Below are 16,396 nucleotides of genomic sequence, written 5' to 3' on the forward strand. Positions count from 1 at the left end.
CCAAGAATCGACATATTCTTAATGCAATGTGAACGTTAGGAAAAATATTCACAAGTTTATCTTTAATTTGAGCCTTCAACATTTCTTGTGCAGATTTCTGTTGATGGTATAATCATAATGATATTATCGATATCAACTGCAATATCGGCAGTATGTCGGTATTGCAGATAAAGTTCGATAAACAAATTTGTAAATTAAAATCCATATTAATAAAAATGTTTAAAAAAATATGCAAGAAAATTTTAGCATATATTTTGAAAAGAGGGGAGGAAGGGAGGGCCCAAAAACTTCTATGCCTAGGGCCTACGAAAGGTATAATCGGGCTCTGAGTGCATGATATTGTCATTTTGTGTTTCAACATTAAAGATGATTCATATTCATACCACCGAAACTAAATGACCATTTCTGTGCTTGATTGGCATTTAGTTTTACCGAATTAGAAAAATATTCAAATGCAATAAAAAGCTGTTTGGAACCGAATCAATTTTATTCTGCTGAAAATAGTACTAATAAATAATTTATTTATTTATTATACTTTAATTATAGTGTATTCAGTAGATGTATGAAAAACTAAATATTTCTTTTGAACTTTTCAGTCTTTTTTTTAACCTACAAAGTCAATCGCTATTTTGGGTGTTCAACTTAATATTACACTTTGTTTTGCAATACAAAACCTAAAATTACGAAAGTGTGTAGAAAAATGTACATTGAGTGCGGGGCAATTAAAAAAAATTAAATTCCATTATTAATTTGGGAATTATCTGCTATTAAACTGAATGTAAAATAATACCATCGGAGCCTATCTATAGCCATAGGAAATGCGGCTATGCAGCTCAAATTTGACACGTTGAAAAGACGAATTTCATTTATGAGCATAATGAAGCTTTTTAGAAATTTCAATTTGTTTGAAATTTGTATAATTTCAAGTATCTCTTGAGTGATTTTTTCCCTCTCTTTAGTGTTAAATAATTTACTATTTATCCATAGCTGAAGAAAAATTTATTTCTCTCTTTCAAGATCTTCATCTTGTAAGCTCAGGTTTAGCTTCATGTCTAAAGTGCCCTCCCATTCAAAAAAAAATTATAATTGTTAATAATAATAATAAGAGAGAGATCAGATGTGACAGATTTAAATCTTAACATTTATATCAAAATTTATCTGAGTAGATCAAAAGTTATTCAGGTGTTCCATTTTTATCATGCATTGTATCAAATTACATGTGTGAAAGAAAAAAAAAAATTTTTCATGACATTCAGCTGAAAATTTTAACTTCCTTAAGAATGTTTGAAATTTTGAATATTAGCTGTAAATTTACTATTTCATATTTTAATGAAAAATAATGAAATTTTTGTCATTAACTTGCTTATTTTAAACTATTGTTTTATTTGACAACTATTATTGGTAGTTTATGTCCACAGAAAAGTGTTCATTTATCTTTATTGTAAAAGATAAGCATATTTAATTTTACTCGTAACTATTGACATACCCGCAACAGAAAGTTACATTTATATATTCACAGAAAAACTTCATTGAGGGTAAGTTTTGATACTTTGTGTTCAAAAAAAATTTATAAAGATATTTTGAATTACAGAAACAAAAAAAAACTAGTAAATATTTTAATTAAAGTTGTTAAACATTGCAGTGTGACATGTTCCTGGTACGGATGCGACATTTATTTAAAGACACACTTGCAACATCATTTAAAATTCAAAACAAAGGTCGACGAATTTTTTTAAAAAGACTGTTAAACAAATTCATGTAAAAATAATGATTGGAAATATGTAAATGACAAGGGTACCCATATCCTTTGATTTAGCAAAATTAGCCTCATTTGAGCATGTGGCATTGCATACAATTGTTTATTAATTCAATTTAGATTGATAAGTTGCTGCTTCTTCATGGAAATATTTATTCAAATGACAGGTGATTACAAAAATTAATTAAAAGGTAAGTATTCTATCAAGATTAAGAAGAAAAAAAATTATTATAGAAACTTTTTTTAATATAAATATACAGTACAGAACCCGTTATCCGGAAATCAGAAAACCGGAACGAAATTCGATAAATTTTCCCGCCATTTTTTAAAAAAAATATTTTTTCTCCTCATAAGATTTTAGGATTTTCCTTTCTTTTTTGAAAGATGTTTACCTTACCATCATTTCATCGTTTTTTCTTCTTTTTAAGATTATATCCAAAATTTTTTTTTTTTTCAGTCTGGTTTAACAATTTAAAAAATGGCTTTTTGTAGCGATGCAGAAAACCGGAAAAATCAGTTGTCCGGAATAGCGATGGTCCTGATCATTCCGGATAATCGGTTCCCTACTGTATATGATTTTCTTATTTATATTTTATAGCATATTTTTTCTTTTAAATAAGTATATCAGGAGCAGATATCTGGTTACTTTTTACTTACCTTAAATAAAAAGAAAGAATAAGAAAAAAATCAATGATACTGTTTCTTAAATGTTTATAAAGTTAGTATAAAATGAAGATACTGAGTTTGAAATTAAACAAAATTTAACAACTAACTTTTTTCTAAGATTAAACATTTTAAATCATTTCAATAAAAATATTTACAATTTGTTAAATATGTATTTTCGGACTTAAAGTGCTAAATCTATACATTAATTTCTTTTTGAGAAGAAGGAATAGCACAGATGAAATAAGGAGAAAATGAAGAGAAAAAAAACATCAGCAGCAGCTAAAAAAGGAAAAATAATTAAAGCGACAAAAGCGGAATAAGAGGCAAAGAAAATTAATATTTTTACATTTTTATGTTATTACTGTATAATTCATTAATATCTTAATTAAAAAAAACTGCTTTGTAAATACTTGTGTATGTTATTATTTCATTGATTATATAAGTTACAACCACAACAAAAACGTAGAATATTTCCTACATAGGCAAGAATTGGAGAGTAATTTAATTTTTTCATAGAATACTAATTTAAACACAATTGTCTAAGATAATAAAAGTAGTTCACACATTTGCTATAATTCGAAGAATTTTGAATTTTTATACCGAGACATGAAAATACATGTTACACCCATAACTTGAGGAAATTAGTTTTTCAAAAAAATAAATAGAAAACAGGGATGCAGATTTGTATTAATATAGATGTAAATGGTCAATGTTGAAATACGTAAAAATTTAAATCAACGGCCAATTTAGTTCGTGAAAATGTCACATCTGCAACTTTGGATTGGGCAAACATTACATTTTTAGTTCATTTTTGTGCATAGTTTAGGCCAATTCTTAATTAACTAACAAATTACCTAAGGTCCTATAAATGAATTAAACCGAATATATAAATAACATTATGAGGAATTTTCCCCTACCTCCCAATTTCTTTGCAGACATCTTTGTTTCGTGTTGAGAAACAGAATTTTTTTTTTTGAAGAACAAAACTTAACCCATTTTATATTAATTTTTTCTGTTACCCATGACATAATAAAGTTCAATTTTTTCCTTTGGTAATTTTGAATCCTACTTAGGAAATAAGTAGGATTCAAAATTACCAAAGGAAAAAGAAAATGACTCATCTTTAATTACAGTTTTTTAACTTATACATACATGCCCCCATGCTAATTACATATATTTATAGACTGTTGATAAATTATTATTTCAATATTATTAAGAGTTAACAAGTTATTTTGAAAATTTTTAAGTGAATAACATATCCCAACAAAAGTGCCACCAAAACTGGCATTCACATACAGAATTTACAATGCTTAATCTAAATAGCTCATCATAAGCTATCACAATTTTCTTTTAAAACTGAAAATACTATTAAAAAATTAACTAATGTAAACCAAGTGTGCTAATATTTCTTACATAAAAGAAACATATATTCACAACATTTTTAATTAATTTTATTATGGGTATGTATAATTTTAGAAATATCGGGTTTACAGAAAGAAAGAAAAAATCTGTATTGAATATGCAATAATCATTGTAAGAAAATTATAAATACAGTTGTATTTGTTCTACTTTTTAAATAAAATCGCATTGATAAATTTGTTTCAACATTTACATCATAGACATTCATACTGAAGAATATATTTAAATCTAACTCATTTTAGAGGAAAAAGCATAAATATATCATAATCTTTATTAAATTAGAAGCTCCCATATAATTTAATTTAAAAATTGAATATAGTTACATAACTTATAAGAATGCATTAATTTTTAATAACTTTAAATTTGAAAACAATCTATTCTCATTAACTAGTTATTAACTTGCAAATCTCTTTAAAAAGACTCTTTGATATAATTTTAATATCATATTACCATCAGGAACCACAATGTCAAACACATTATACCAGACAAAAACATTAATAATATAGATATTTTTATAAAATTTGAAGCTCTCCTTTAATAGTTTAAATTTTTATTAATGAATGAAATTACAAAACTTTAAGAATAAAGTACTTTTTAGTAACTTTAAATTTGTAAATAAATCTTCTTGAACCTGTTATCAACTTGTAAGCTTTTTACATTCTTAAATAAACCATAATATCTAAAAACATTAGCTAAGTTGAAAATATTTGAATTTCTAAAAACAGTATTTAAAATTTTTTTTATAATATAAATCGAACATAAGTAAGTTCAAAATTCCAATTCATAGATTTAAAAATGCAGTTAAACACTTTTGACTAGAAATCTTGAAATTCTCGCTTAACAGCTTCCGCCATTTCTTCATCAACAGATCCTATGGTATCTACATCACTGCTTTCACTATTAACAGCATTAAGCATAATTTGTTCGTCTATTGCGTCACACTTACGCCGCCTTTTCCATCCCTTAGGGTAATCTCCAGAAGAAAGAGATTCAACGGACGAGGAAGATTCTGAAGATGCTTTGGAGTCTTGACTGTCTTCTGATTCCTCACTACAAGCTTGCTCAATCTCTCGATCCATGTCGTCGATTTCATCTTGCGATAATGCTAAACCGGCTTCCGCAAATACTCTTTCAGAAAATTTATCTTCTTCAGACTTTCCTTGCTTTTTTTCAGAACTGAAAGGTCTTTTCAGACGATTATGTTTGCGGAGCAGGATTTCGCTGTTTTCGCTTTCGGTAGCATCCTTCGGGAGAATAAAAAGTCTTTCGTCAGCACGCTCCCATCTTTCTTCGCAGCACAGAAGCCAATCAAGAGTCAAAACCCAAATGTCTTTGTGTTGTCTGGCAGTATTTACTTTGGATGTATTAGATTTAAGGGCGATGAGATGAGTAGTTCGTTTGTGTGACGAGTCTAGGACTAAGTTCCTGGAAACAGTGGCACCTAACGATTCCGCCAACAGCCAAAAATGATGACGTTCGGCGTCACAGTTTGTGGGCACAATACTACTAAACACAATATTTACTTTCCTGAGAATTTTTTTGCGGACATCCGGGACAACTTTTTTTAAGTCTGGAATGGAGTTGTCTTTGATTTCTTTTCGCTTCTTATAAAGATTGTAATAAGATTTATGTACAGAGATCAGAATTTCTTCCAAATACAACAAATAATCATCAGTCTCAACAATGTTCAAAGGTGTCTCCTCTTTTCCTTCACTACCATCTGTCTTCTTTTCTGAATTAGAGTCACAATTGTTTACATTAGTAGCACTAGGCACATTATTATCCTTTTGTATATTTGAACTATTTTCTTTTTGAGCAATATCATCCTTTTTATTTTCTGCACATGAGTTTTCTTTAGAATCTTGTGTTTCTGCCAAGACTACTTCTTTGACTTCTTTAAGAGTTTCAGCACTACTCTCTTTATTACATGACGTTTCGGGATTTTCAATTTTGTTTGAAATGCTTTCTGAATTATTCGTTTCTTTTAAACCCGAATCATTAGTTTCTGATGTTTCTTTTGATGTCACAGGTTTGTTATCCGATGAGACATTTGCTTCTTCTGACTTTACTGATTTCTCTACTAAAACTGCATTAGTTTCATTTAAATTTGTATTTGAAGCCTCTGTGGGATCTGGCTTTACTGATTTCTCTACTAAAACTGCATTAGTTTCATTTAAATTTGCACTTGAAGCCTCTGTCGGATCTGGTTTTACTGATTTCTCTACTAAAACTGCATTAGTTTCATTTAAATTTGGACTTGAAGCCTCTTTGGGATCTAAAGGAATTGGAGGAGCATTGATATCACCAGTGTTTCTGAAAAAAGTATAAGGTTTAACGCGAATTACATTGGGTGCAAAATTCCATACATCTTCTCTATCATCAATGATACAAACCATGTGATCTCCTTTTGGAAACAATGCTCTAAAAAAAGAATAATAATAAATATAAGATTGTAAAAAGAATGCTATTAAACAGTATATCATACAAAACTAAAGAGAGGAAGTTTAAAGTTTTCTTTCTTTGTATTTGTTAAATTAAGAATAAATCAAATAATCTTTCTAAAAGGAGAATTAAATACTCCTACTGTAGTTTTGCAATTAAAACCAATTTCTTAAAAACAAATATTATTTGTTAAAGAATTTTACTTATTCAAATTTATAGTTTTGTTCAGTAAGTATTTATCCCTACAAACTAAATGTGCAAGGTCCTTATTTCAGGTGTATAATCAGTTGGCTACAACTGAACGAAAATAGGGGATTATTACACTTAGATGCAAAATAATAAATAAGTAGATTTACACGAAAGTGAAAAATGCATAAATTTTATGCATTTTAAAAGACTTTTATAAGAACAGCCTATAGAAGGCCTACTGTGCCCATCTCAGTTTTCTTTTCCTTGGGCTCCAGGGTGCAGGAGCAGATGTTTCGGATTGGGTGGTCAGTCGAACGTGGAACACCCAGTGTTTAGTCACCAAGCATGCTTGGTACTCATTTTAGCAACCCATTGAAGAGATGAAAGGCTAAATGAACCTTGCTCGGTTCGAGGATCAAACCCAGAACCTGAGGCACAAGATCGTGGAGTGCTACCACTCAGCCACCAGGCTTCTAATCTAACATACATATAGCAAAATTTACAGACACAAGGTCCATCAAAATTATACATAAAGATTTTGTAATGCTCAAATTGAAGTTTATACAATGATATTGAAAAAAAAAATGGAATTACATAATTAAGCCTGTAATCAAGTAACAGAAAAATAAAATTCCTTATTTTCTATTTTTTTTGTAATGTTCTCTCAATTCTGCTTTTTAATTTTCATTAGGAACATGTTTAAAGATGTTCTAATAAGGAGTCTCAGCAATTTTCTCCGTTTGTTGGCTTGCTTTTTAAAAATAAAAAACTTAAATGAAGAACACTCTACAGCATCTTCTGCCTTGCTGAAGAATTTATGGGTCATTTTAAAATTAATAATTTTGGGCTGTCAAAAAAACCTTTTATAATCATATTAAAACAATTGTACAAACATGCTACCGAATCTAAAAATATAAGATGCATTTAATTTTTATTCCAATTCATAACTTTCTATTACTCACTTTAAGTTAGCTGTTTTGGATGTAGGATCAAAACACTCATCTCTAGAAAGAATACGGTGGGAGAAATATTTTCCTTTTGGATCAAGTATTTGAGCAATTCTATGAGCATATAACCTAGCACCAAAAGTACAGATGTGAAGTTCATAAAATCTTGAGATCTTTTCAAGGAAACTTTGTGTTCCAGGGCGTAATTTTGTGTGGTACCATGGGGAATGCTGGCCATAAAGTTGAAAGTGTGCATCAACCTATAATGTTAATTTTAAATTTAAAAGATAAATAAATTCATATAAAAATAATTTTTAATTTAAACAACCTATCATATAATAAGTAACAAAAATGGCCTATCAGAAACCAAGAAATTAAAGCCATTATTATAATCAATTCACAAGAAAACAAATTTTTTAAAATTAGAAGTTAAGCAAAAGGTTTTTAATTCAAAATTTTTTTGATTAGGAAACAGAAATACATGTTGCTGATTGAGACTCAGCTTAGTAAAAATTGTGAAGTTTTGGAATTTACGAAGTGTAAGATTATTAGTTTCAATGACCAATCACATAAGTAAAGTAAAATGCACCAACTAAAAATTCAACAGACTAAAGCTATTTTAATAACATTACAATAAACTCACCAGAAAATAAAATTTTTTTGGAATTAACCCCTTAACTGCCGCGGGCGTATATATACGTCTCGGCCAGACGATGTGTTAACTGCCCCAGGTGTATATATGCCCTTTCCCGAAGTATGATGCTTTGCATTGCGCTGCTAGAAATAGAACTACACCCCTACTTCAGAATGCAGTAAAATGACCTTGAAAGTGTTTGGTTTGCAAATATATTACTAATTTCGGAGGAGGGGGAATGGGAAAAGGATGTTATGGAAAAGTGATATCGTATAATTCGTTTGCTTGTCTCTTTTTGAGTAAGGTCGGGTTTATTCTTTTTTCGCTTTCGTTTCCCGTGTGTAATTGGTGCTTTTTATTCTTTCCATCAACGTCTTCAAATACATCGCGAAAATGTGCTGTTTGTTCAAGAAAAAAATTCTTCGTGAATCCCGCTATCAGTGCAATGAATGTGATGTTGGTTTATGTTTCCAACCATGTTTCAGGATTTATCATAGAACAGCTAAGTTTTAACATCTTTTATATTGTATTTTTATTATTTAATTTAAATTTTGTATTTTCTTTCTTTCCTTTTTCTTGTCTTGTAAAAGTAAACTGTTTTTAAATTGCCACGCGTGCATCATTTCCCCCCACCAAAACACCGCGTAAGAAAGTGCACTTGAGCGAAAAACGGTGGCACTGGGGAGTGAATCACGTAACTTTTACTCGGCAGTTAAGGGGTTAAGTAATACTTTTCATTAATTTTGGAAATTGACAAAGGGATTTAATTTTTAAGTTTTATGATCAATACTCTATTTAAATATCTATCTAAAATGATTTATCTCATCAGATCTAGTTGTTTTTAAAATTATAAAATTTCAAGATTTGATTTGATTATTTATTTTATTTTTTGATTATTAAAAATTTTCTTAATAAGGAAACAGAAATATATGCAATGGAAACTTATTATTATTTTTTGTTTTGAATGAAAGAATTATTCTATTACCTAAACTACTAGAGCAGTGATTCTCAACCACTGTGCCGCCAAATTCTTAAAATGTGCCGCCAAATATTAGAAATGATACATTAAAAATTATAATGCTTTTTTTTTATTGCGAGTAAAGTTTAAATTTACGAAAAGTGTATATATAATACTATTATATATATATTTTTTTATAATTTTTCTACGCCTTAACTACGTGAACATCTTTGTCGGCGACTGTCTTGTCTCTGACAATCTTAAAATAAGAAGGAAGAGTTTAAATTGGCCTTTACAAAAAATTTTGAAATAAGTAGAAAACTTAATGACTATTAAAATTATTAATTAACAAAAGCAGGTAAGCTGAGTATTAACTTTCAAACGTAATCATTAAAGTAAGCTATGCAATTTATAATTCTAAAAAAAAAATTAACAAAGGATAACTAACAAAAAATAAGCTTAACAATTAATAATTAGCAATAAAACTAATTAACAAAAAATCACAAAAAAATAATAATTAATGTAAAAAACTAACTGTTAATAACAATAGAAAACAAGATAAAAAATTAATAATTAGCAATAAAACTAATTAACAAGAAATCGCAAAAAAATAATAATTAATGTAAAAAACTAACAGTTAATAACAATAGAAAACAAGCTAGCAATTAATAACTAGCAAAAATAAATAAAGAACTGTTGCTAAGTAATAAAAAATTAGTGGAAAGAAATAATTAATTCCTTAATAAACGTGCTTTTGTAGTACATATAATATTATTCCACATTCAAAATTATTATCACAAACTATTTAACACAGTGTTATTATAGGTAAGTAAACAACTTTTAAACTAATTTTTTTCATTGTGTGCCGTCAAATTTCGTAATCGTTAAAAGTGTGCCGCCGCAAAAAAAAGGTTGAGAATCACTGTACTAGAGTAACTAACCATTTGAAATAATTATTTAGTTACTCAGCTAAAAATTAATTTGGTACTATTTAAAAGGCAAAAAAATAATTTAAATATACTTATATTCAATAGGAATTAATCTTATTTTGATTTAAATTGATCAGTTCTCTAGATCAAACAACTTCTAGTAGAAAGTAGGTTCAAAGAAGATAATGGTTAAATTAATTTCTTTGTGTTTCTAGAAGCAAGTAAAATTTTGGAGACAAAAAATGTTGAATAAGTCATAGGCATGATCCCATGCATAAACTGAGAAATTAGGGAACTCTTTTGATAAAATAAAGTAGGAGTCAGTTTATATACGGATCTTCCCTACCAGAGGACAAGTACCAAACCTACAATAGAAATAATAATAGAAAATTCTTAAATTGAATTTATGCAAACATGCAGTGGTTGTAGCTTAGGTGCAATTCGCATTATTTTTTCATATGTTACAGCAATTTTTAATTTAACCACACTTGTAATATATTTTATCTGAGGAATGAGCATAAAATGAGTTCCAAACCAGCATACACAGTAAAAAACAAGTTTTTTCAATTAACACTGCAGGAATTTTTTAAAAATTGGTTTAAATACTGAGTATTAGATAAATGTTTCAGGATAATACTATATATGGCTTATATATGGAATTACATTTCATATTTGATTAAATTCTGATTTCTGAGCATTTTGGATAGCCATGCCTTTATTATAGTCAATACATATATAAAAATGCTATAATTTTGTCGAAATTTTTTTTTATTACTTTTTAACAATTACACAAATTTTGTTCCCAAATTTAAAATCTAAAGCATGATAAATTATTTTAATCATTGGTTTTACTTCATGTTTTTAAATTGATAATTTTTTTTTAGAAAATTAAACAATTTGAGTCACTGTTCATGTTAACAACAATTAAATATATTGTACATAAACACCCAGTTTAAATATATTTTCCATAACTCTAAAATGTAATTCAATTGCATAATTTTATGATTATATATTTTTTATTAAAAATAATTATATATTGTGACACACACACTTTATCCCTAGTGAACTGGTCTAAATGCCTCCATCTGGAAGGCATGAATAGAAATAGTCAGTTAAGCTTTTGAACTCTTAATGGATTCTGTAAACATTCCGTATTCCCTTTGTAATTATAGTATCTGTTTGTAATTTTGTGTGTAACTTAACCTTTTAACATTAAAATACTGTTACACTAATACTTTGACCCACTATCTCTAGACGGATGGTCGCGCACATACACAAACATTGTTAAAACTGGAGAAAGTTTTTTTTTAAATTTTTTTTATTATTGTTAAACCTGTAATTTTACGTGAACAAAACTGGAAAAGTTGAAGAAAATATCTTCTGTTTGAATGTAAAACCTATCATAGGTCTTTTAAATTTATTAGTAATTTTCCACAGTCCTGCACAGAAAATTAAAAACTTCTTCGAATGTGTTTAGGTATTTTGCATATTTAGAGTTTAAACTACTCAAATATATCTATTAAAACACTGAAATTTTAAAGTTACAATAGTAGTAGCTCATTACAGCAATGCTGTCTATGCTAAAACAATGCTGTGAGCAACTCACCAACTAGAAATTAATTGGAACCATTGAGTAAAAAAATTTTGCACTTTCAATAATTTCTTTAGAAAACTTGATTAGAAAAGTTAACAATCATTTAACACATTAAAAGGTACAACAAAATAATTGATAAAGTGTGTTTTAAATCATGAATAAAATATTTATATAAATATATTATTAGAAATAAATTCATAAAAAAAAATTATATCCTTTTCTTTATGTATCATAAATTTTATAAATTAAAGTGCAATTAACGAACAAACAAGAAATTTTAACCCAGAAAATTCGCTATTTCATCAAGTATATTTGAAAAATGTAATCAGAAGCATACAAGAACATTCCACATGAAAATAAAATATACAAAATGACAAATGTTTAAAAAAAACAATTCACAAGATTTATATACAACAAGCAAGCAAAGAAATTATTAAATTATCACCTCCATTGTTTCTGGAATATTATCATTAGTTGTGTGAATTAATGTCTGATCCAGATCTACTAAGAGTACAAGTTTTTCATTTTTCAACAACCTATCTTCATCATCTTGAGAAAGTTTTTCTGCTTGCTAAAAAAAAAAACATATTTTCAAGTATAACTACAATATTTTTTCTCCATTCTAAATAATAAATCCAGATATATAAAGAATCTTCCATACCTCGTAAGAAACTTTTAATTCAGGTACAACATGAACCATGCTAAATGTTGCAGCAGCAGTTACATTCTCAAAGTTGTCTCGATCAAGACTAAATAAAAATGAGTAAAAATAATTATAGCAGCATAAAAACATAATAAAGATAAAGTTATTCTTTCTTAGTTATTATTGTTATTGACATAGTAACACAATTATAACATTGTTATTATTATGCTTCTAAGTAATAATTGAGTTATTGTGAATATAGGACTTAACTAATTCATAAATATATCCAACAATAAGCAAAATATGATTCTTAATAAAAGAAAAATTTAATCGAGGCATCATGTCATTAAAATATGAATCTGATTGAGGAAGAAAGTTGCTGACCATTTTTCAGTTCTGGCTAGGACATCTTGTCAGTGTTGTAGATGAAGTTTATATTAATAATTTTAAGGTTAGTCAAACATTTAATATTTATCATTTCTAACCATGTTCCTAATAACTCAAACAATATTCAGATTTCATAATTAGGAAACTCTTTACTTGAACACTCTTCTTAACAATTTACTTGCCCTTAAAAGATATCAAAGTTTCACAGCAGGGTTGAAGTTTTTGCCGGCAAAAAAGGGTTTTTGCCAGGACAGTGGCAAAAACCTGGTAAAAACTGGCAAAAACCAAATTATCTAAATTGCTGATTAAATATTATTACAAAATACTTGAAACAAATTTAAATCAATCATAAGGAATAATAATTTTGATACATTACATGAAAAAAATTATTTTTAGTTAGTTTAAATTAATATACCTAAGGGTAATAATTTTTAAAAGATTGAAAGTTTTTGATCTCTTTTCATTTTAGAATCCTAAAATAAATGTTTTTTTACAAATAAATATTATTATTTGTATAATACTATTATTTATTATAAAAAATTATTATTTGTACAATAATTAACTACACATGTTGATAGATATTTTATGCTTTAAATTATATTTGTATTAATTTAAAATAAGTTCATTTCACTGGAAAAAAGAGAATAATCACAATTTTTCCAATCAATAATGTTTTAAACTACTAAAATGATACATTATCATTTAATTATGGAATAATAGTTTTGTTAATTTTTTTGTAATTATTTAAATTCATAGTATATATTTCAATTTTAAGAATAATTTTGTATCAAAAATGTGTTTTTGTCCTCTCATCTTGGAAAATATAGGTTTTTGCCATTTTGCTTGGCAAAAACCTGTTTTTGCCAGGACGGTTTTTACCGGTATTTACCATGGTTTTTTCCACCTGCGGCAAAATCTTGCCAACCCTGTTTCACAGCATCATTAACATTTTTTCCATATTTAACAGAAATCTTAAAAAAAGAAAATCGATATGTATTAATATTAAATTAACAATATTATTAAATTCTAAGTAAAACCTCACTTCCTTAAGTCAGTTCCACATTCAGCACATAAATCTTTCATAATTACAGGATGAGAACATGGCTTTACTTTCAAAAGAGGCATCCTAAAAATATAAGCAAAGATTACATAGGTAATTTCATAATACACAACGAGAGCATTAACATCATAAATCTAAAATACTATTCGGTGAAATCTTCAATGACAGAAATTCTTTCATGTAGCAGATAAATAATTAAGATTGTAATGGTTTTGCAGAAACTAATAGCTTGCTTGATATTGCACTTCAATGAAACCAACCTAATTTCTTCAGTTAATGAGGACATTAGCATATTGGATCTTGACTGCAGAAACCACCACCTGGTTCTTAAACTTGGGAACAAGAATATAATTTAAAAAAATTATTGAAAGGTGTTCCTTAAGGTGGCAAGTATTTTGCCATCTATTGAGCTTTTTTCTTCTTAACTGGCACCACAGCCCTTGGTGGAGCCCTGGTCTTTTCTAAGAGTTTCCTCCAACTGTTCTTCAGTTTTTGATTATCAAAGTGTTGATGTCAGTTTTCTTCTAGTTTCGTGCATATCATTACCAGCTCACAAAAAAATTTTGGGACAGGATTTAATATGGAGAATTTTTCTTCTCTTATTTAAACTAATAATATAACCAACTTTAAATGAGAATCTTTTCAATCAGAATCTTTTAACTAACAATTTTTTTTTAACCTTTCTTAAATTAAACAAGATAAATTTTGTCATGAAACAAAATCAAAAATAATTAAAAAATTAAAAGCGGTGCTCTAAAAAAAAATTTCTTAAAATACCTAATGTTGTAGCAGAGTCATAACAAAATTTAATAAATAATTTTTAAAAATTGTCATAATTTCAATATTTATTTATTTTAAAAAATGTTTCATTATTTGCTATTTTTTTCTTTTTATTTTTTTCTTTTATTTTCTTTTTTATTTGCTTTTTTTATGCCTTAGAACATTGCTTTAGATTCATAAAATTTTTGAATCAGCACAACATAAAGTAAAGATTTACCATTTGGCATCCCTGTAGTTTTTAACGCTTTATTTTATGACAAGATCAGCACTAAAAAACAAGATATTTCTAATAGTTTTTTAAAAATCTTTTTAAAACCACTAAAATATTTAGTATTGATGTTAAATTACCAAATGAAAATGCAAGTTAAGGGAAGATCATCATACTAGAACTTGCACCAAAATTACCACCAAGTAGAAATAAAAAAAATCACAAAAGTGGATCAATTTAAAGGGTATATTTCGCAGTCACCATCGAGCAAGCCAGTAAATATTTCTTTTTAGAAAGTTTAAAATTGCTTTAGCATCATAACAATTGTAGTTGGCACAAACAAGTATCAATACAGAAATAACCAACCCATAATTATGTTTTTAAATATTGGGTTATTTTTATATCGGTAACTATTTGAGCTATGCGAACCTACGATAAAGCGCCAACAAGTTCTTTAAAAATCAAAAATTTCAGAAATCTGACTAAAAGGTGCCAAAACCTGGTAAGGAAATGGTTTCAGGTACCTATTTAGAAATGTCCAAGGGGCACTCAATACTACACTCGGGTGGATCCCCGTGGCATTAATTTAAAATCTCGCCAAACTAGGTATATGGATGATATTTCGAAGAGATTATTTTGAACGTCGTATCAGACCACAACCACCCAACCAAAATTCTTAAACCTATTTGGTTATTTGATATGTATACTTACGCAAAATTTGGATTTTGTTAGAAAAAAGGTAAAAGGGTTTATTTTTTCGCCATTTATTCTTCTCTCCTCTTGCTGTTAAAATCATCGTTATTATTTCATTTTTTATCCGTTATTTCATTTATTATTATCATTATTACTTCATGTTTTAATTCTTGTGTGAGGTAATAAATTTGAAATAATTTTAATTGTTTTGTTTAATAATCGAAAATCAACGTTGATCCCAGTGTAATAATTTCTAACTTGGCAAGATTTCAAAAATTCGCAAGAGGTGGGCTATTCTAGGATTTTACCCTACACACTAGCCATATCCAGAAAATACTATATTGAAAGGACCAATAAACGAGGAAAAGTATAGTGTTCTTACGCATACAATATACTAATATTAAATTTATCCAACCCTGGCTCATACAATTGAACGAACTCAGTACTATTCAGATTTTGTTTTCGAAACATATATCACGAAAAAAAAAAGAAGTAAACTAAGTTCGGTAATCAGCTGGAGATAAGAATCACTCATAAATGGTGAAACCACTTAAAAAAATTAAATGTTATATCACCCCCAAAGGAAATACTCGAGTTTCAAAAAGATGTATCCGGAAAAAACATCGAAATATGACACTTCATTCAAATGTATCTTTTTAATTAAACTTCTTAAGTGCTTCCAAAAAAACATTAAATGCTACTCTGCCAATCATAGAATTATTGCAATAATTAAGTGATCAGTTAAATATAAAAATTTCATTTATTTTACCCTGATTCCACAATATCTCCTTCAGAAACTAGAAGTTCAGTCACAGTTCCACCAATATTGGATTTGTACTTAAGAAGTGGTTCTGTTATATCGGATTTCACGCCTTCATTTTGTTTGTAACTTAATATTGTAGAATTGTAATACAATTGATGTCCTACTCTTATTTTCCATTTAGATAAATGAAATGATTTCATTCCATCATATTTGTAAACATGCAAAGAGGTAGCCATGCTTGTTGCTTGTTTTCACTTTTGTTTTTAAAACAATCGCTTGTCTGTACTTGTGGCCAAATGGCAAAAAGTAAATAACTGGTTCGAATGAA

At 27.8% G+C, this 16,396-nt stretch overlaps 1 protein-coding gene across 1 annotated transcript; it reads right to left on the bottom strand.

The window, feature by feature from the left end:
• Positions 1-3,851: 3,851 nt before the first annotated feature.
• Positions 3,852-16,304, bottom strand: Fcp1 (RNA polymerase II subunit A C-terminal domain phosphatase Fcp1). The gene is made up of 6 exons (XM_016049063.4): positions 16,075-16,304; positions 13,607-13,690; positions 12,196-12,283; positions 11,980-12,105; positions 7,435-7,679; positions 3,852-6,262 (listed from the first exon to the last, which is right to left on the bottom strand). Exons 1-6 carry the CDS (start codon positions 16,302-16,304, stop codon positions 4,657-4,659), a joined length of 2,379 nt encoding a protein of 792 aa, XP_015904549.2. The 3' UTR covers positions 3,852-4,656.
• Between the last annotated feature and the right edge of the window lie 92 nt (positions 16,305-16,396).

Source organism: Parasteatoda tepidariorum, chromosome 6, assembly GCF_982258835.1.
Source record: "Parasteatoda tepidariorum strain Cologne lab strain chromosome 6, Ptep-v5.0, whole genome shotgun sequence".
Lineage (NCBI taxonomy): Eukaryota > Metazoa > Arthropoda > Arachnida > Araneae > Theridiidae > Parasteatoda > Parasteatoda tepidariorum.

Coding starts and splice junctions, on each gene's coding strand:
- Fcp1 (XM_016049063.4), bottom strand. CDS start 16,304: ATGGCTACCTCTTTGCATGTTTACAAATATGATGGAATGAAATCATTT. Junction 12,284..13,606: donor TGTGGAACTGACTTAAGGAA/GTGAGGTTTTAC, acceptor ATTTTTATTTAG/TCTTGATCGAGACAACTTTG. Junction 7,680..11,979: donor ATATTCCAGAAACAATGGAG/GTGATAATTTAA, acceptor TTAACATTATAG/GTTGATGCACACTTTCAACT.